The following is a 20624-nucleotide window of genomic DNA, read 5'->3' as shown; positions in this document are numbered from 1 at the left end:
AACTTACGGCCATTGCAGCATCCCCCCAGGTACAATTACAATTTGGGTGCTAGACAACTGGTGCGCATTTACAACAGTTGCAGCACCCCGCAGTCACATGCTCATCTTTCGCGACTTTCACAGACGTTTTCCAACAAGCAAAGTCAATAGGAAAGCTGGCAGGAAGTTGCAAGTTGCAGTCATGTGATGTTTCATTTAATGACCATGGGTGATTTGCTTAACAACCGCAGAACTGATGTCATAAGTTGGGCGCAGTCACATGTTTCACTTAATGACCACATTGCTTAGCAATGGAGTTGCCAGTCCCAATTCCAGTCATTAACCAAAGACTACCTGTAGTTCTATGCATTACTGTATATTTTGTGTAAAAAAACCTCGTACATGGGTTTAATAAGAAATTCAAGCAAGAACTCCCTACCCTATCCTAGAAGCTATACTGTTGGCGAGTTAGGAGAGATGGATACTCAATCATTTTTGTGCCGTATTATGTTAACTCTAAGAACAAGGCACAGATACTGTACTTTAGAAACAGCATCTTCATCATGCCAGATGTTCACTACTAGAACATATTTATTCCTTGCAAATGAACCAATTTCCCATAGTCACTGTGAATGGTAGCACATAATGCCTTTAAAAAATGACCACCATCCTATAAACAGAGGAAGAATCTTGTTCTTGCTATAAACATTTAATAACACACATTATAATAAAATGAAATAGAAAAAAATGACTTTAAACAGCTGTTTCTATATATTTTATATTCTTCTATTTCCTGTTTTGGTTCTTATAGTATCTTATTATGTTTTCACTTTCTTTTCAATGTGTTTTTATGCTTTTCAGGCAACGTGCCTAGAGAACCTTCAAAATTGTATAGATTAAAAATATAATATGCAAATACGTAAGTAAATTTTGCTTTGCTTATTGAAAGTGCTTATATACCAAAATTTCATTGGGATACTAACATGATGTTTACAAATTGATCCTGGCTGATTCTACCAGGTTGCAGAATAGCCATCATTGTTAGGGTTTCACACATATACTCTATGTACTTGATCAAATCTCTCAGGCTTCACAGGAGTCAGCAGTAAATGATGGTTCTGCAGACACCTAATCCCTTATTCAGTGCTTGGCTACTCTTGGCAAAAGACTCTCAGAGACCTCAGCTAGATTACATACTTTATTGGAGAAAGACTGAAGCCTCTAACACAACAGTTGACTATCCATAGCAGAGTAAAGAATTCAGAGCCCTCTATGTCTACCCTCCAGAGTTTAAATACTTGGCTTTCTTTTCTTGCCTTTCTCAGCCAACAGAAATTTGGCCAGCCTCTTGATAGCCCTGATACAGCTGGGATATGTTTTCACAACACTACTCTCTAACTCAAAAACTGATGATTCCAGCTTTGTCAGTTTCAAGCCTTACAACATCAGCCACAACAATGATTTGATTAATGTGCATGATGAAAAAAAAAATCATTTGGAAGTCTTAACCTGTATCAATACAATCTTGACCATGCTATGGCTAACAACTCTCAATATATATTTAAATACCCATATATCAGAAACCCTTCTTCTCCTAGTCATTTACAAGTCATTCAGACAAAAATACAAATAAAAGTAGCAAAAGCTGTTAATCAAATATTGCTGTCTTGACATCAAAAGTTCTTGACCGCAGAAGATGTGACAGAGAAGCCCCAATCGTTACTCATCTTACCTCAGAAGTGGGGCTAAAAGGTCTCTGAGCAAAAGTTAAAGCAAAGGTTCGATTATATAGGACAAGATGGACCTTGAAATATCCAGGTCTGTTAATATCCTGGAATGGATAAGATTTTTCTAGCCAATTAGCTTATATACCCTACAACACATTAGCAGGAAACTAAAGAAGTTTTTTTCTGTGTGCAGCAACCATTTTGATTCTTAAACTTTTATATAACCATTAGAATCTTTAAAAATATTAACACGTACCCTATATATGTTTCTGAAGATCTGCCTTCACCGGTAAAGACACATCTTGCTGCCAGAATATCACCATACTTGATTTCTACAGGATTTTCTACAGGGTAAAATGCCTGAGAAATGAAACAACAGAAATAATGATTTCAAACTACTAGTAAATTATCTTTCCTCTATTACTTTTATTAACTATTAGGAATTTATAGAATATATCACTGGATTGTGTTTTTTATTTCATATTTTAGGCTTCTTGGTGTACAATTTAAAACACATTGTCTTTTTTACTGATGTCATGAAATAAGCCTAATTCCCTTTCTTTAGTAATCAAAATTTATTATTTGGAGATTGCCCAAAGATGGAAATTCTGTTTTTCTGCCACTTTCATTTGATAAGATCCTATAAAATGAATCACATTGGTCACTTTAGTCCCAACGGTATTGGTTGAACATTGTATACCTGGCTTATTGGCAGGACAGAGATTCACTGGATATGTTCTTTACTGTGTCACATGATCTACAATGCACAGCACATAAACACTTTAAAACACACAAACGTTTCTTATGAGATAGAAAGCAGCACAGAAACTACTCTATATAAAAATAGGAGTGAAAGGAAAATACACCTCCAGGTTCTCTAGCTATCTTAAAAAATGCTTGATTAGCAAGTTAGGGTATCCGTCTATATCAGATAATTATACAAGACAGGTGGCAATAAATTATATAAATTGTCATCCTGAGAACGTTACTGATAAAGTGTTATGTAATTCTGTGATGCTAAGTGGGAGGAATTCTTTGTTATTCTCTTACAATCTGTTTTCAACAGTGTGCGGGAGTTCTCCTCATTCCTTTCTATTTGCCAAAAGTAGAGAGAGGCAAAACAGAAAAAGAATGAAATGAAACAAATTTAGTACCAAAAGTGACATATGGTTTGTACTAAACTGCAGCAATACATATCGTTTATTATGTACTACAATGAATATTATATTAAAGATATCTGACTGCAAATTAAATACCTACTGTATCCCTCCATATTTTTTGTATGTATATTAAATATATATTAAGTGTCTGTGTGTATTAAATAGGCTCCCTATTTTCACCTGCATTATAGTACTTTATAACATTTTATATCCTATGAGCACAAGAAAATTTTGTCCCTTTACTCAGTGGCACTTATTTCTGAGTAAAGGGACAAAAGAACAGTCTTTCTAGCCCTCAAAATTTGGCTAAATGAATAAAAGAAAAAACTGGACAAACACAAAAATGTCTCACATTGTAGTATATATTTTTCTTGAATAGCTACTCATACACCCTCTAAATTATGGGAGTTAGAGAAGCAGAATGAGAGATGCAGATGTTTGTAGTGTAAAAAGGAAAAACTCTGGGGTCTGGTCTCTATTTTTGTTCAGTCATGCTCATCCATTTTCCCTTATCTTGGAGCCTGATGTAAGATAAAAGCTATGCTAAAATGCTTGAGAAATTATTAATGGATATTAACTGCTGCCTGTGACACTATTTTTGTCCATATTTTATAAAAGGTTGCAATCAATTCAAACTACTCATCTAACATGCCATTTTAATTTTTTTAGGCTTCCTGCTACTACTGACTTAGTGGCATTAGTAATAGTAGAAATATTTTTATTGGGTATGTGCTTATATTTAAGCACAGTACAAGACCTATTTTACTCCCTCAGCAACAGCCCTTTGAGGTGGGTTGGGCTGAGAGAGGATGGCTGTTCCAAAGTCTTCCAGTGAGCTTTCATAGCTGAGGGTGGACTAGAACTGTTTTGCCCCATTCCTATTCCAAAATTTTAACCATCTACCATGTTGGCTCTCCTGTTTACATCTACACTTTTAACTATTCACATCTCCATTAAATTACACAGTGAGAGTAATTATTCTTTAACAGGGAAGCACAATAACCCAAGATACCTTCAAAATGTGAATAAACATACCTGTGGCAGTTGAGGACTTTGCCGGCCAATCGGTGTCCATTGACCATCTCTAACTCGATACCCGCTTACTACTTTTCCTGCAACAAAAAAACATTTCCCTTGTAAATAAACAGGTTTTATAGAATTAAACCTTGTGTGCTACTACCATTTCACAGTTTAGCAAAATAAACAATGTAGAGAAATAACAAAAAATACCAGTTTGCAGTTTAAGCCAACTGATAATGTTAAAGGCTTGGATTGTTGATATTTGCTCATTTATACATATGCCTCCTTAGAAATCCACAGATCATTCTCACATAATTATATTAATATTGCATAAGATTTTATAATATGACTACAACATTTAATAGATTAATCCATAAGAAAGCTATTATAATTAATTGGACAAAATGTGTATGATGATGATGATGATTATATATTAGTTACATAGTAGTCTTTTATGCTTATACTTTACCATTGTTTCTGAGTATGGCAACCTGCCTTCACAAAATCTGCACTATCAATATTTTTATCACCTAATCACTGTAAAAAATTCTAAAAGAAAGTTAAACTGGCAGTAATACCATTTGCCTAAAACTTATACTGGCAAAACTGCACTCATGGGAAAAAAAACTGACCGTGAGGGTTGGGCTTAAATGTAACAAAACAATGAACTCATTATGTTGTGATTTTTGGGGTGGCTCTAATAAAAATACTGTCCCACTGCAGAGCTTGGACAGAGTACCACTTGGCTTCATATGCCTTTAGCTTCTCTAAGTTAGAGCAACTGGATGTGGTGCAGAAACCTGAACAACCACTAAAAAGCTGCAAATAGTTAGGATTTTCTGTACAGTTACTCCTTGCTTAACAACAGTAATTGGAATTTCCATCGCTAAGCAATGCGGTCATAAAGCACAATGTCACATGACTGTGTTGCTTAGCAACAGCCGTTCCAGCAGTCCCTGGTTACCATTGTTAAGGAAATCACCACAGGTTGTTAAGTGAGGACCTCACATGATTGTGACTTCTGACCAGCTTCCCCATTGACTTTGCTTGTGGGAAACCTGCAAAAGGAAGGTTACAAATGGCAATCACATGACCGCAGGATGCTGTGACAGTGGGAAATCTGGGCCAGTTGCTGAGCACCCAGATTGTGATCATGTGACTGCAGGGGCACTGCGACAGCTGGAACTTTGAAGACCAGTCGTAAATACCACTTGTTGAGCACCATCACAAATTTGAACAGTTGCTGAATGAGTGGTGATTATACAAGGACCATCTGTATCTTTTTACTGCTATCTAGTGTTCATCTGGATTTCTGCAGCCCAGGTATGGAAGCTGCATACTAAGTTTTATGAATATTTATCAATCTGGACCAGGATACACGGCACATATATTTAAGAGGGTTCCTGTCCTAACACTCTTCAGATTTAAATAATATATATGTGTGATATATACATATATACACAACACTGTGTGTGTGTGTTTGTGTGTATATATACAGGTATATACACAAATACACACACACACGCACAATACTGTATACATAAGTATATATATTGTGTAGACATTATGGAATAATTTACATTACAATTAACAACCCAATTCCATTTCACAGCAATCAGGAGACCTTGCTACCGCCACCGCCCCCACCTCCAAAAAAGGCTGGGTATGAGAATTAAGCCTAAACCACTACTAAGGAAAGAGAATTATCAATAAATATAAAGACTTACCTAAGTGATGGGTGTGCACTCTATAAGCAAATGGATGCATTGGATACATTTTATAATGGCAAGCAATATCTGCATTAACCACTGTTAGAAAACAGAAATGAAAGACATTAAAAATGATGTCTACATATTGAAGACAATTAGAATTATGGTTGTAAAGTTAAATGAAATACTTGGCAATATACTAGTACCAGCAGAAATGTGGGCAGAAATTGTTCTTGCATTCATCCACAAATATCTTTGCATAGTCTTTCATTCACACATTGCAGTTAATGGCTATTCTGCTTAATTAACTGAAGGAAAAACTCCCATGTATGCATATATTCATATGCATAATATTGTTCTTACTATACAGAGTCACTCAATCAATCCATAAGTACATGGAATTATCTGAGCTGGTTTGGTGGGTGGGATGACTGTTTGCAGATAATGTTAAACAGATATTTCCTAGCAAAATATCCACAGACATTTTGTGGTTCTAAAAACCCACACCACTATAGAACTATGAGCCAATAACTAGAGAATGTGGGGTACCAATGGAGGAGGGGTTGGAGATTTCAACAAATCTGGGAATGACCAGTGGAAGAGAAGCCTAATTAAAACCCATGAAACTGAATTGATTCAGAAAACCACTGTAAATATTAAGCATAATTTCAAATGTGGGTGCCATGATAAGGTTACATAACCATGGAAGTGAAAATCTTCATTCTCACTTTTTTTTGCAGCCAATAAGACAAGAGAACCCTGAAGCTCAGCCATATTAACTGGAAGTTATTACTTGTCGTGAAACTTGGGTAATAATTCAGATAAATTAAAGATAGCATATTGTATATGACCTGTTCCTTGACTATGCTGAAATACTTAGGAGGTTCAGTAATCTCTCTCTGTGTATGCGTGTGTGAGAAAGACAACGAGAATGAATATAAATGACTTAAAAGTAAAAAAAGTATCTGAAGTATTAGAATTTAGCAATGCAGCTTCCCTTTGTGTTTCAGTACACATGCATGTTTATGTATACTCCCATCATAAAAAAAAAATGAAAATTTGAAAAAGTACTGATTAAAGGAATACATACATAGTAATAATAATAACACGCATTTTTCAGTTAGTAATTATCAGAAATTGATACACTTTTTATTAGATTGCTATGTTGATGTTCTGATAATGATAACCAAAGAAACTAATATCTGAACTTGCTATAACGTTCTTCTAATATAGCTTTCAGTATTAAAGCTCCACATGAGGAAGTGTTAGGCTGTTTCACCTGAAAAGATTGCAAAGGCTGACAGAGGGCTGGGTGGACAGGATTACCTATTTTATTCACCTTTTTCTCCAGGAGGTATAACAGTATCCATGGACATCATAAGATACATGCCAGCAATCAGAGGCTGCCTTTAAAAGAAAAAGAAGAAACGCATATCAAATTTAGATATATTGCCCTGATTCATTATTTACTATATTTTTAAATCTACTAACAGGGTAACTTTAACTGAATCTACCCAATCACTATGGCTTGCTGATTTTTTAAAAAGAAAAGAGCTATTTAGCTATATACAGCACTTTCAAAAATTCAAACCCACCATATATAGCTATTTATAGACTGATAGTACAAAGTAAGAGTTTATGCAGTTACTCAAAGTCAGTAAAATTATTAAAAAAACATAATGCACATATGCAGGTGTGAGGTTTGCACACCACTTGTGGTGAGACAATCACAAATTTCATGGCTCCCAGTTGCATGGTACAGGTAGTCCTCAACTTATGACAACTGGGACTGGAACTTCTGCTGCTAAGCAATGCAGTCATTACATGAGTCACACCCAATTTTATGACCTTTTTTGCCACAGTTGTTGAACAAATCACTGCAGTTAAGTAAATCACGCGGTTGTTAAGCGAATCTGGCTTCCCCCATTGACTTTGCTTGTTGGAAACCCCCTGAAAGGTTGCAAATGGCAATCACGTGACCCCAGGATGCTGGAATCATTGTAAATACATGCCAGTTGTCATGTGCCCAAATTTTGACCACGTGACTGCAGAGATGCTGTGATGGTCATAAGTGGGACGACTGGTTGTAAGTCACTTTTTTCAGCGCTGTGTAACTTCAAATGGTTGTAAGTCGAGGCTATCTGTATACAATTCTTGATTTGAGAGTTACAATAGAAATACAGAAAACAGTTCTACAAGGCTTACATTTCTGCTTTCCACACTTCGATTATATACAAAATAGCTTTAAAAGAAGTTTAAAAGCTGACATTCATCATCGGGGGGAAAGATTAAAATAGTTTTTGAAGGTTCTTTATTGGCCAGTAAACATTCTCCCTGGTAGTTAATTAGTAACATCAACTAATGTTACTATTTTTTCCATTTCTATGTCAATAACTTATGTTATTTTCAAACAGCTCTCTATCACAGTTAAAATCAAGGTACTGTATTGGAAGATATATCCCTCCGAAACACTGCCTTTCATAATGCATCTGCCCTCTGGAATAGTATCCCCCAGATGTCCACACAGCCCCACCCTGCTGTCCTTTAGGAGACTTGACTCTCTTCCCAGACTTTGGGCTAAGATGAGTAGGTGGTTCCTTAAGGATGTGAGTATGTTAGAAGAATGTGAAGTGTTCCCTCTGGATTAACCATTATCTGTTGCTATTTGGCTTGGTTTCTTTTCTGTTTTTATTCTTGTACAATGACAGCATTGTTTGGAACTGGATTGCCTTATAAATATCTTAAATAAATAAATGTTTATATAGATTCTCCTCCAAGGCTCCCCTCTCCCCTTCCCAGATGAAGATGAATGAATACATTAGTTGATGAACTAATTAATTGCCGGTGAAAAGAGGAGTAAATGCATATAAAGCCAAACTTTGTCTTTGCATGGGGAAGGGAGGGTGGCAGAAGTGGGGGGGGGGGAGGAGGAAGCAAGCCAGCAAGTCAGCCATGTCTCAACATTAACAAAACTAGGACTTAAAGAACAGTCCACAATCAAGCAGCAATGGAAAGTGAAATTAGATTTGGGCAAAATAAATTTTTTACCCTGAAATCTAAAACAAAAAAGAAGAAGCAGTGAGCAATATTCCAAGGAATATTTACTTTGGCTACATATTAAAAGTTGAACATTTATTTTTCAAGATGAAAAGGACAGCAAATGTTTTATTTTACTCCAAACAGTCTTTCTACAATTTTAGAAACATATTATCAAGTCACTTTGAAGAATGTATTCACTAAATAATCTGTCTTATTTACCAGGACATACTCGGACTATCACTAGAATTCTGTACTTCTGTTAAAGCTCACATTAAACTTTTCAAAAGAATTGGAGAACAATATTTAAGAAATTACATGAAAGATGCTTACTTTTGATTAGTCAGATGTAAAGTCACTCCAGAACAGTCTTTGTGTTTATCTGCACAAAATATTAAAATGGAGCTTAAGCATAATAGTTTTCTTACTAGTATTGAGTACAATAATTAAGTAGATAACTAGATAACTGCTTACTGGACAATATTAAGCATGAAGTTCCCTGTCCCCCCCCCATATACAATATAAAATCAATGTCTTCAGCCAGGGCTGAAGACCTGTGTTTGCACTAAAATCTCTTTAAAATGCTATAACAGTAAAAAAACAAAACAAAACAAAAAAATATAAGTCTTTAAAATACTGCACCTAGAAGCTTGTTAAGTTAGTAGTTATGTTTTAGAAAACAGCAGAAGTTTTTCAAGGGAAAAGAAAAAGGAAAAATATTACAGTAATATTGTATTTCACGTACCAAGGTAAACTACTACATTTATTTTTCAATACAAAATATTTTTTATTGCTTTAGATATTCCAGATACCTAAAACACATCTTTTCGCATTTCAGATTAATGCTTATTATATCTGTCATCCCAGATTAACAAGTTAAGCATTTTCTTCTAAACAGATCAAGTAGTTCTCTAATAAATTTCATGAACTATCTTACTATTTCCCCATCCCCTCCTTTCTGTCCCACCTAAACTGATGAAGCATTCAGTATAATTCAGCAATGTGTGTCCTATTGGTCAGTCCCAATAAAGTAAGCAACTAAGCAAAATCTCCTTCAAATTAAGCTCAGATTCATAATTTCCTTTGCAAAAAGAGGAAAATGATTAGTCACTTTGTCTTCTCAAGGTTGTTGTTGTGTGTTGTTGTTTGTTTTAATTTTCCATCCTTGTCTAAAGTGCTAATGTTTCCTAAAAGTCCCCCATCTAAGAAGTAACTAGGTACAATCTTGCTTAGGTTCCCACACAGAAAATGACAAGTAGATGTTGCTTACCTGCTAGGAGAATCCTTACAAAAATATTACTCAATCGCACATTTTGAATTTTTTTTTTTTACTAACTCAGAGTAAGCTGTTAGATATATAGTATTTTGCCTCCCCCAGAGTAGAAGCCAGATAAATTATTAAGAAGCATAGCCTTTATGTCTTTTACTGATTCGCTGATATTTACATTGGTTTGACCTGCCTTTTTATCTCATATGTTTTTTGTTCTGGAATGGTAAGAGGGATGAACATCCTGCAAGGCCCGTGTGCCTCCCTCAACTACCCATTATTGAATCAGTAAAGTTCAACAGTACAATTTCTTTTTAAATTTTATTCCAAATTAATGGACTTAAAAAATTTGGTTCCATTCCCTTCAATGACAAGTTCATTTGGTCTCTAACCCTCTGAGAGATCAGGATGCAAACTTGCAGTTCTCCCACTGCTTAAGTATTGCTGACTACTGTTGTATGGATAAGAGCTGGGGAAGGAAGGAAGAAGGAGAGAGAAACAGATGCACCTTCAAAACACTCAAACATACTTAATAGGTTACTATGACATAGCAGGATTCTAGGCTATGCTCCATTCAAGGTATCTCCTTCCTCTGCCTAGCAGGAGTCAGTGTATTAGTTTATCTGCAAAATGCCAACTTGGCAACACTGTTATAACACTCGATAATCTTATTGTCTACCACATAACTATCCTGAAGAAATAGCCCAAAATATTATGAGCCTAATAATTCTTCACCTCTTTAAACCTTTCTGATAACTTCTCAGTCTATTCACGTTGCATAACATCTAATGTCAATTGTATTACAAAATCTATTGTTTTCCTCCCAGTACCTAAACCTAGTAGAACAAACAAAGCAATGCCACATAGAAAATCAGACTAGCTTGAATTAAAAAGTTAGTTCACCACTTCTGTCTGGCCTTGAAGAACTTTGTTCACCTTTTCTTTACTCCCCTTCCTTTGGGCTTCTTGTCTTTTTAGACTGTAAGTATTTGGTAGCTCTCCTCATCTTTTTACCATATGGGTTGCTTTGGGAGACAATAATTGTCACACAAAGTCAGACTATAAATAGCCAGAAAATAAATAGTTAACTAGTTAGGGAAAAGTTTAGGAAAGGAAATGAGAAAGGAAAATCATTACAGAGATATGGTAAATTAGAATTCCTTTTAGTGAACACGGATCATGCTATAACCTTTCTTATTTCATCCTAAAATAATCCTGTGAAGTAGTTTACTTTCATTTTACTAAGACAGAGATGTTCCACTGACTGATTATAATTTGCCAAGAGCAATTCATTATCTTTAGCCAAGCAAAGAACTGGATATTTTTTCTAGATCCAATGAAGCATTGCTGATCCAGAAAGAGCAGATGGTACAAGAAGGAGAAGCAGCATTGGAATAGAAAAAATTCTGCATGCAATTTCTCCAGATTCAATGGTCTTATAACAAACATTCATGTATTTAAGCTCTTGATTCATTAAGAAATTCAAAACAAACACTGAAGTAGACAGTTCATAAAATGACGTTGTGGGGGGTTTCTAAAGAAGTAAAAATGATACATAGTTGCTATATTTTGAAATTTACTTCACCCACAATTATAAGATTGCAGCATTTATAAGTAACCATTATCACCTTTGCATCTGTAGTAATAAAAACAATATGTGAATAAACTAACATCACAAGTGAAAACCCTAGGAAAATAACTGTGCTACCTCTAAATCCGTACCACTATATGCTTCAGAAAAATTGCCTGCTGTGCTAAAGCAAAGTAAAATCTTCAGCTTTGCATAAGATATTAGGGTTTTTTTTTAAAAAAATGGCAAATAACACACTAATTCCTATATTAAATATGTATGATGTACAAACAAGAGCTTCTTTTAATTCTAACAGAATTTCCAACATATGGACCTTCTTTTTAGTTCTTATACCTCTATTTTCAAAAATGGCAATGTCTAACCAATGTTCTCTTGGAAAAAAACAAGAACGTAACATTTGCTTTCTTGGCAAGTACTACATCTGCTACACAGGTTGCTATGCTATACTGTATATACTCTTCCCCATTTGCCTCTCAATTTAGGATAACTCCTTTGATTCTTCATTTCAGTTAGACAGCGAGTACATATGCCTTTAGAACAAATGAATTATTAGCTTCTATTTGCCCTATGGCAATGAGAGGAAAATGTATTCATTCTAGCCTCGGAAGCAGATTTCTTTCAAGCTGAGTCTCTATGCAGAGTTTCCAACAGAGATCAAACAAGAATCTGTGCTTACTACTGTGGATTTAATAGCACTTCTGGACTGCAGAGTCTCTATAGCAAAATCCATTGTGATAGGAGTATCAGCTCCTGATTCTTTGATCACTAAAAAAAAAATAAATGGTAACTGCCACTCAAAAGATACATTAAAGGTTTATAAAACTGAAAAATCCTAAACCACACTTATTGTATCATGGTTATATATTTTTAAGAAGCCCAGAAGAAATAGAAACCAATTTTCCACTCCTGATTTATTTGTGAAATATTACACATGGAAGTGATGATAAATGTACCCGATGTTAATAATAGCACTTGTTATTGACTATTCTAAACTAGACAAAAATATTGGGCAAACATAGTAACAAATAAGAAAATGATAGAAACGTTTACTTAAAAGTTTATCTTCAATGTCATCTCTTGCTACATTATGTATGAATGCATGTGGAGGAACGCTGGTGGATGCACATCTAAGATGCATTTGTAAATGCACATTTCAAAGACTAGGAAAGAAGAGTCTATATATCTAAATAGGAAATGGCCATTTAAAGCGAAACTATCTTTTTAATTAAGCTAATACTTATGATCATACAACAGAATTTATTCTTTTTTTGCAGCTTTACGAATGTAGCTTATCTTATGAAGGCTTGCCCCTGAATACTGAAATAATATGTCATGCATCACAAACTTTAATTTGTTAAATTAAAACAGCTGGAAATAATGAGGTGGTGTCTTGTGATGACTGTATGTTCCATCTAATTTTCTTGGCAGTAATATAGAGATGGTTACGTTTTCCAGTCTAACCTACAACCTCAGAAGTGCTTGGTTGTTTCTCATTCAAATATTAACAGTTTCAACATTGCTTAATATTTTCAGGAATAATCAAGATCAGCTGGGGGGCAAACTTATTAAAAGTGGAAATTAACATAGTTTAAAAACTATCACCGCTTCTAGAATCATTTTACTTTCACGTGCTTTTTTACGATCTCACAAATCAATAGCCTGCATTACTGAAATTCTGATGTGTAAATATTACAATTTCTTATTATAAAAGAAATGGAAATACGATTTGTTTCTCTTCAGCCAAGGCAATACTATTTTACATTGATGACTACTCATGAACTTAGCACAGAAAATGTTTATATCCCAACTTCTGTAGTGTTTATTTTTCCATTCTAGAATACACACAGATTTATTTTATAAAATAGGGACTTATCAAGGCCTCAATCCTACATACCCTAGAGTAAGTCCCATTAATTCTATAAGGTTTGAGGACATGCACAGGATTACGTAATAGAACTATTAGTGAGGCTGGTTTAGCCTGGGCTCCTCAGTGTGCTGCTTATACACATTTTCTCAGAGCCCACTGTATTTCCCCATCACTCTGATATATGCAAAATATTTTATTTTAATTAAAAAAAAAAAACAGGAATCCTGCAAAACAAATCAAGCATTATTTTCTTTCCAAGAGACCTTCCATACCCTATAAGGAACTATATAGACATTTTAAAAGAATAAGAATTATTCATGACAGTCCAATGATTTATTTAGAAGCATGTCTACCTACCTAGGACAAAAACAAAAATAAGCTGATGATAATACTGACTATCTGGGTGTGAGTAGTGGAGTGGTTAGAATAGAATAATAACTTTATTGTTATTCCACTATACACTAAAATGAAATTCCGTTGCAGTTGGCTCACAATTACAATCAGACACTAGAAGTACCATGAAGATACCATAATTACTATAAAATATACATTCTATACACATTCATTCAAAAATCCGATAGCTTGGGCGGGGCAAAGCTATTTCCCAATCTGGCTGTTCTACATCAGATACAGTGGAACTTCTTCCCAGAAGGTAACAAAGAAAACAGGCCGTGATGAAGATGGGAGGCGTCACTGACAATCTTTCGAGCTCTAAACAAACAGTACACATATGCTAGATCTTAGATGAGAGACAGAGGGATCCCAGTTATCTTCTCTGCTGCCCTTACTACCTTTTGCACCGACTTTCTGTCTGAGGCACTACAGCCTCCAAACCAGATGGAAATACAGTTGGTTAGTACACTCTCTATAGTGCCTCTATAGAAAGTAAGGAGAATGGAGGATGGGAGATGTACTTTCCTCATCCAGCACAAAAAAATGTAAACGTTGCTATGCTCGTTTTACCAAAAATGCAGTGTTTAGGGACCAAGTCAAACTATTCATTAACTGCACCCCTAGGAATCTAATGCTACTGACTCCACAGCTACTGTATGTTATTAATAAAAAGTAGAGTATGACTACACTGATTCTTCCTGAAATCTATAATAATCTCCTTTGTTTTTTCCACATTTAGGACCAAGCTGTTTTTCTTACACCACTCCACCAAGTCCTTCACCTCCTCCCTATAAGCCCACTCATTGTCATCCCTGATAAGACCCACCACTGTTGTATCATCCACATATTTCACAACAGAATTGATGGTGAACCTGGCAAAACAGTCATGGGTCATCAGGGTGAACAACAATGGGCTCAGGACACAGCCCTGTGGGGACCCGATGCTCAGAGAGATAGAGCTAGATATTATTTCCAACTTGCACCGACTGAGACCTCTCAGTAAGGAAGTCATGTAGCCAATTACACAAGGGACTACTGAAACCCAGAGAACCCAGTTTGTCCACCAAATGCTGGGGAACAATCATATTGAATGCTGAGCTGAAATCTATAAGCAGCAATCACACATAACTGTTCTTCTCCTCAAGATGTACCAGACTTGAATGAAGAACAGAAGAGACTGTATCCTCTACAGAGTGATTCCATCAACAAGCAAAATGAAGCAGATCAGACAAAGGAGGGAGTCTGGAAACAATGTAATCCTTCATCAGCCTCTCAAAACATTTCATCACAATGGGAGTGAGTGCTATCGGGCAGTAAATATTGAGACATGTGATCGTAGATTTTTTAAGGACAGGTATAATAGTCGCAGCCTTAAAGCCTACCAGGACCACAGCCTGGTGCAAGGAAATATTAAATATGTCTGTAAGGACACTGGCCAGCTGTTCAGCACAGTCCCTCAGCACCCGCCCTGGAATATTATCTGGGCCCGCTGCTTTCTGAATATTGATTTTTCTCAGGGTCCTCCGAACATCGACTGTATCAAGGGTAGGTGCCTGCTTGTCAGGATGAGATACAGCCTTCCTCACAGGAGTATTGTTAAATGCTTCAAACCTACCAAAAAACCTATTAAGTTCATGAAGAAAATCTATATTCTCCTCATATGATGTCGGAGTAATCTTATAATCTGTAATAGTCTGAATACCCTGCCACATACACCTGGTATTTGTAGAATCGTGAAAAAAAAAATGGAACTTTCTGACCATAAGCCCACTTTGCTGTTCTTACAGCCCGGCTCAGATCAGCTCTAGCTGTTCCAAAAGCCTCCGTATCACTAGACTTAAAAGCAGCGTTCCTCACTTTCAACTTCACATATACTTCATGAGTCATCCAAGCTTACTGATTCGCCGTAAGATGATGTTCTTAGTAACACCGACATCTTCCATACACTTCTGGATATATGCAGTTACAGATGAAATGCATTCCTCCACATTCGTATGCTGGTTATTCGTTGCAGCTTCCCTAAACATATTCCAGTCTATACGCTCAAAACAGCCTCGTAATGTTTCCATTGCTCCCTCAGGCCAAACTCTTACCTGCTTCACTATTGGTCTTTCTCTAGTTAACAAAGGCCTATATGCTGGAATTAGCATTACAGTAAGATGGTCTGAGGAGCCAAGATCAGGGTGGGCAAAAACTTTAAATGCACTCTTGATGTTAGAATAGGCTAATTCCAGTGTGCTCCTACTCCTGGTTGCAAAATCCACATATTGATGGAAATGAGGGAGGACTGTTTTCAAATTAGCCTGATTAAAGTCTCCAAGTACAATAAACACACCCTCCGGGTGGATAGTTTGCAAGTCACTGATATTATGATAAAGGACTTTCAAGATCTCCTTCATATTTGCAGAGGGGGGTATACACACAGCTGTAATAATAATAACGGTGAATTCCCTGGGCAGATAAAAGGGTCTACATCTGATAGTCAATAACTTCCCATCAGGTGAACAATAAGTTGAAACCACCTTTGAGTTGATGCACCATCTGTTATTGATATAGATGCATACTTCACCACCTTGAATTTTTCCACTCAGAGCAGGACTCCTATCCAGTTGGAACATCATTAACTCCTCCATGCCAACAGCCTTCTTAGGAAGAGATGACTTTAACCACATCTCCGTCAGCACTATAACACAACAGTCTCTCACCTCATGCCTTGTTGTAAAATCCAACTTCAGATAATCTATTTTGTTCTCCAGAGAACAAACGTTAGTAAACAAAATGGATGGAAGTGGCGCTCTATGTGGGTTAACCTTCAGCCTTGCCGTTAGTCCTCCCCAACTCCCACGCCTTCGCTTTCTATCACACCGCCTCCTCTGCCTCCTCTTCCATCTCCCCCATCTCCTCGAAAAGCAGCCAATACTGGTGAGAGACCCCGCAGTCCCGTAAGTCTCCAGACCTTGCCGACGCAGCAAACCAAGGCAACGTAATCTCCCCAAAACAGCAGGACGCCCATTGTACATCTGCAGTTCCAGTATGTGTTGCCAGTCATATATCAATCTAACTGCACAACTTTGTTACTCAACCGCTAAACTATTGAGAGCCAATGCAGCTGCAGCCAAACGAGGCACCACCTTAGGAAAGATGGCAGAAATATCTTCAACAATTTTTGCAAATGGTTCTTTATAGCAGCCTTTTTGTGAAAGTCCAGGAGAAACAAATTCAGTTAAATATAAATTCATGACTTTTATATTTTAATTTATTTGTCTTCATATCCAGATGTTTATACATATGCAAAGGGAGGATACTTGAGGCACTTGACGTGGTAGACTGTAGTAAGGGCAAGCTAATATTTTAAAGAAATTATTAGTCTTTGATTTCTTTATTCTGTTATCCAGATTAATGTAGCTGTGCCTTTGAAAAATATTCTTGCGATCATTGTAACTATGCCACAATTTTAAAAAGGAAGAGAATCTAAACACGTTTATTCTGACTTTTGAAACTGGTGCTGGATAAGGGAAATTCTTATATCATGCTGTAACAGTGTCCCAGTGAGGAGCCTAATTTCTCCAGTCCCTTGATAAGCTCTTCACTGGAATGTACTTTTTACTATATACAAATTTGGAGCAGTTTAAAAACAGTAAGATATAAACATCAACATGAAGAGAAAAAAATGTTGGAAGAAGAAAATCACATACTGTATATGTTAACTGGGTATAACTACATGGATCAGAGAACATGCTGCAAAGAACAACAAAAACTGTACTATAAACTCTGTTCAAAGCCTTGAACAGAATGGGGAGTAGGTGTGGGGTGAGAGATAAGTAATCTATAAAACATTATCAAAGTGCAGTTTAAATTAATTTCAAATGAGCTACCACTGGGTAGCAACAGCAACTATGAGTTGCTGACTTGCTGCTCTTATCAAACAGAAGTCTTTAGCATTTTAAAATCAGATTTATAAAAAATTATACTTTTTTTCACTTGCAAAAAATTAAATAATCAGACACAAGATACAATTATTACTGGAATGTGTTGCAATGGCATGCTGTTACAACACAACTGTGGGGTTTACATGAACTAACTACCAAGATAGTCTATAACATTTGCAAAAAATGAAATAGATTCAAAGGAACTAACAGGGATATAGTCAATAAAAATTATGTTTTCTTAATTTAATATCAATTTGATTTAATTCAATTTAATCAGCTTACCATCATGATTTCAGAACACTAATTAACAGAATGAAAAAAGAAAAAAGTTACTATAATGGGTATTTATAATTTAACCCTTTCCTTAAGTATAAACAATACTTAAATTTACTGGCTCTGACATGATATGGATCCATTCTGTCCTACCTCAGTTCCAAGAAGATTTTCTTGCTATCATCTCTCCTGCCCAAATCTTAATATGGAGGAGGATAGCAGGAAGATCTCAAGAGCTTCAATGGAAGTCCTCAAGGATTATGTGCTCATGGGTGTTAGAGAGAAGAGGCAATGTTAACTAGCATTCAAAACTCAGTCCTGTTTCATTCTTAATTATTCAATGAGATAATTATACAGAACAGAGACTGGAACAATCACGAGTTTAGAAAAGTTCCACTGTGAAACCAAAATAATTTTGGAAATTTAATATATTAGCCTACTGACAGATTTATTCTAAATCTAATACAGGAAGTTCTGACCATCCCATAGTATGGCACATTTATGTCATCATTACTGATGGAACTTCAGTAACAAATTAGTTCCTTATTTTATCTTATTCATAACTGCATAGTAAAATATATATTTAAAAATTGTACATACCTTTGAATGCACTAACATCCCCATAATGGACTTGGAGAACGAAGTATTTGCTACCCATTTCTCCTCCAACTTTAAATCCAACACCTTGAGGGGGAAGAAAATTATGAAATTCACATAATATTCAAGCATATTCTCAAAGAATAGAATCCTAAGGTAAGGAGCATATTATTTTAAAGACTTAAAATACAATGCAACATTTTGCACCTATATTCTCTTGAGAAGCCACCCCTAAAGTATTTGCTTCAAGGAAAATAAACATTTCAACAGATAGTTCTGCATGATAGTTCTGCATTTGTCCCAACTATAACAAAAACGAAAATCAAACAGAAATAGATAAGATCTCCTAGTTTATATTTGATTGATTGACTGATATTTGTTTTATAATGTGGTAATATGGAACATGAAAGTTACTGTTGTAATAAAAGATTTTAAAAATCTTTTTGACATATCCTGCTACCAGGCAAATGGAATTTAATAACAATTAATCATTTATTAGCCATAAAAGTTATTGGCAACTGCAGTTAAAAGAAAAAAATCAGCAGAAAGGTTTACTACATAATTTGTTCAGTTCTACATTAAAAGTAAAAAAGATGGAAAAAATCCCCAAATGCCCCCTTTTATAGTAATTTACTAAGATGAGCAATTTGGTTCTCTGAAAGCCTAATTCTTTAAGTAAAAATATTCACTACTATTAGAGAAATTCTTGCACTAAGTAATATAAATTGCTTTTCCTATTGTTACATCTTGTGTGGAATGCTATAACATAAAAGTTCCCATACCTTTTGGCAGTCTTGTTGGTGGTGCATTTCTTGCCCAAGCATATAAGATATCACTTGTGTCCATGCATGTTTCACCATCACAATCCCTGGGGGGGGAACACATACATTCGTAGAAATCACTTTTAACTTGTGTCCCCCAACCTCATCAGCTCTCTCATTTCACATCTCATCAGAAATCCTACTTCTATAATTAGGCTTCTTCATTAAAATAATGCTTCTGAATCATGACATGCTTTACAACCTAGAAATTTTTTAAAATGTTTTTCAAAGTATTTTAAATTTGATCATTCATCTATTTTGAGCCCCCATCAGCAGCAGCATGTCCTGAAATGGAATAGTTTATTTATTATATTTGTATGCTTCCATTACACCATGAAGTTTAATTCAATCTATATACCCTATCCTTTGAACCAGCTTCTGAAGTAGGTTAAAGTAAAAGAGAGAACCTGATATAAGATTGTCCCAGGAAATGGGTAAGAAGTAGAATATTTCCAATCAGATCCTTTAGCTACTATACCATACTGGCCTACAGCAATCAATCAATCAATCAATCAATCATATGCCTCAATTACAGTTATACATGTCTCTTGTTTACATCTATTAACACACTAAGGTATTATAATATTGGTATCAGAAAGGGATTCAGTAAAATAAAGAAAAGGAATGACTCATGTATCTGTCATGAGTTGTGTCATAGTTTAGGTGACCCACCTGGTCAATAATCTGCACAATGCTGATAATATTACTCTGAGAGCTGAAAATACAAATGATCTGGGAAGTCTACTAATGAAAGTCAGGGAGTACTGTGAAAAAGTGGGATTAATATTAAAGATAAAGAAGACCAAACCAGTGACAACAGGTAAAGTGTTAGAACTCATACTGAAGTGGTGGAGAGCTTCTGCTTTTAGGACTGACTACAGTGTCAAGAGTAAAAGAACCAGTAGTCAAAAAATGCACCATAGATTAGCACTAGGTAGGATTGCAATGAGAGCTTTGAAAACGTATTCAGATGTCTTGATATGTTTATATTTAGGATAGAAATTATATTGATGCTTTGAACTTTGGTGTTGGAGAAATCTTCCGAGAATACCATGAATAGCCAAGAATTCAAACCAAAGGTTCATAAACAAATCAATCCAGAGTTCTCATTTAAGGCACAAATGACCAGGCACAAATACTGTATTCTGGATATCTTATGCAAAGACCTTGCTTCCTTTAAAAGTCCATAATGCTATGAAAGGTGGAAGGCAGAAGAAGAGTAGAACTAGCAGAAAAATGCACAGACTTATATAGT

General features: G+C 35.6%; 1 protein-coding gene across 5 annotated transcripts in view; it reads right to left on the bottom strand.

Annotated features, from left to right (window-relative positions):
- Positions 1–20624, bottom strand: part of PAM (peptidylglycine alpha-amidating monooxygenase) — a 157813-nt gene that overhangs the window by 55810 nt on the left and 81379 nt on the right. For all 5 annotated transcript variants that reach the window (XM_088130144.1, XM_088130145.1, XM_088130146.1 and 2 more), the window contains exons 6-12: positions 19331–19416; positions 18552–18635; positions 8965–9013; positions 6935–7002; positions 5614–5694; positions 3902–3978; positions 1963–2066 (exon numbers count right to left, since the gene is read on the bottom strand). In XM_088130144.1, the coding sequence (XP_087986270.1) occupies positions 1963–2066; positions 3902–3978; positions 5614–5694; positions 6935–7002; positions 8965–9013; positions 18552–18635; positions 19331–19416 (549 nt within the window). The remainder of the gene's footprint in view (positions 1–1962; positions 2067–3901; positions 3979–5613; positions 5695–6934; positions 7003–8964; positions 9014–18551; positions 18636–19330; positions 19417–20624) is intronic.

This window comes from Python bivittatus, unplaced genomic scaffold, assembly GCF_059951505.1.
Source record: "Python bivittatus isolate LINGU-HERP-01145 unplaced genomic scaffold, Pbiv_v1 ctg000850_np1212, whole genome shotgun sequence".
NCBI lineage: Eukaryota > Metazoa > Chordata > Lepidosauria > Squamata > Pythonidae > Python > Python bivittatus.
Note: the sequence above shows the minus strand (reverse complement) of the source record. Positions and strands in the feature narration are given on the sequence as shown.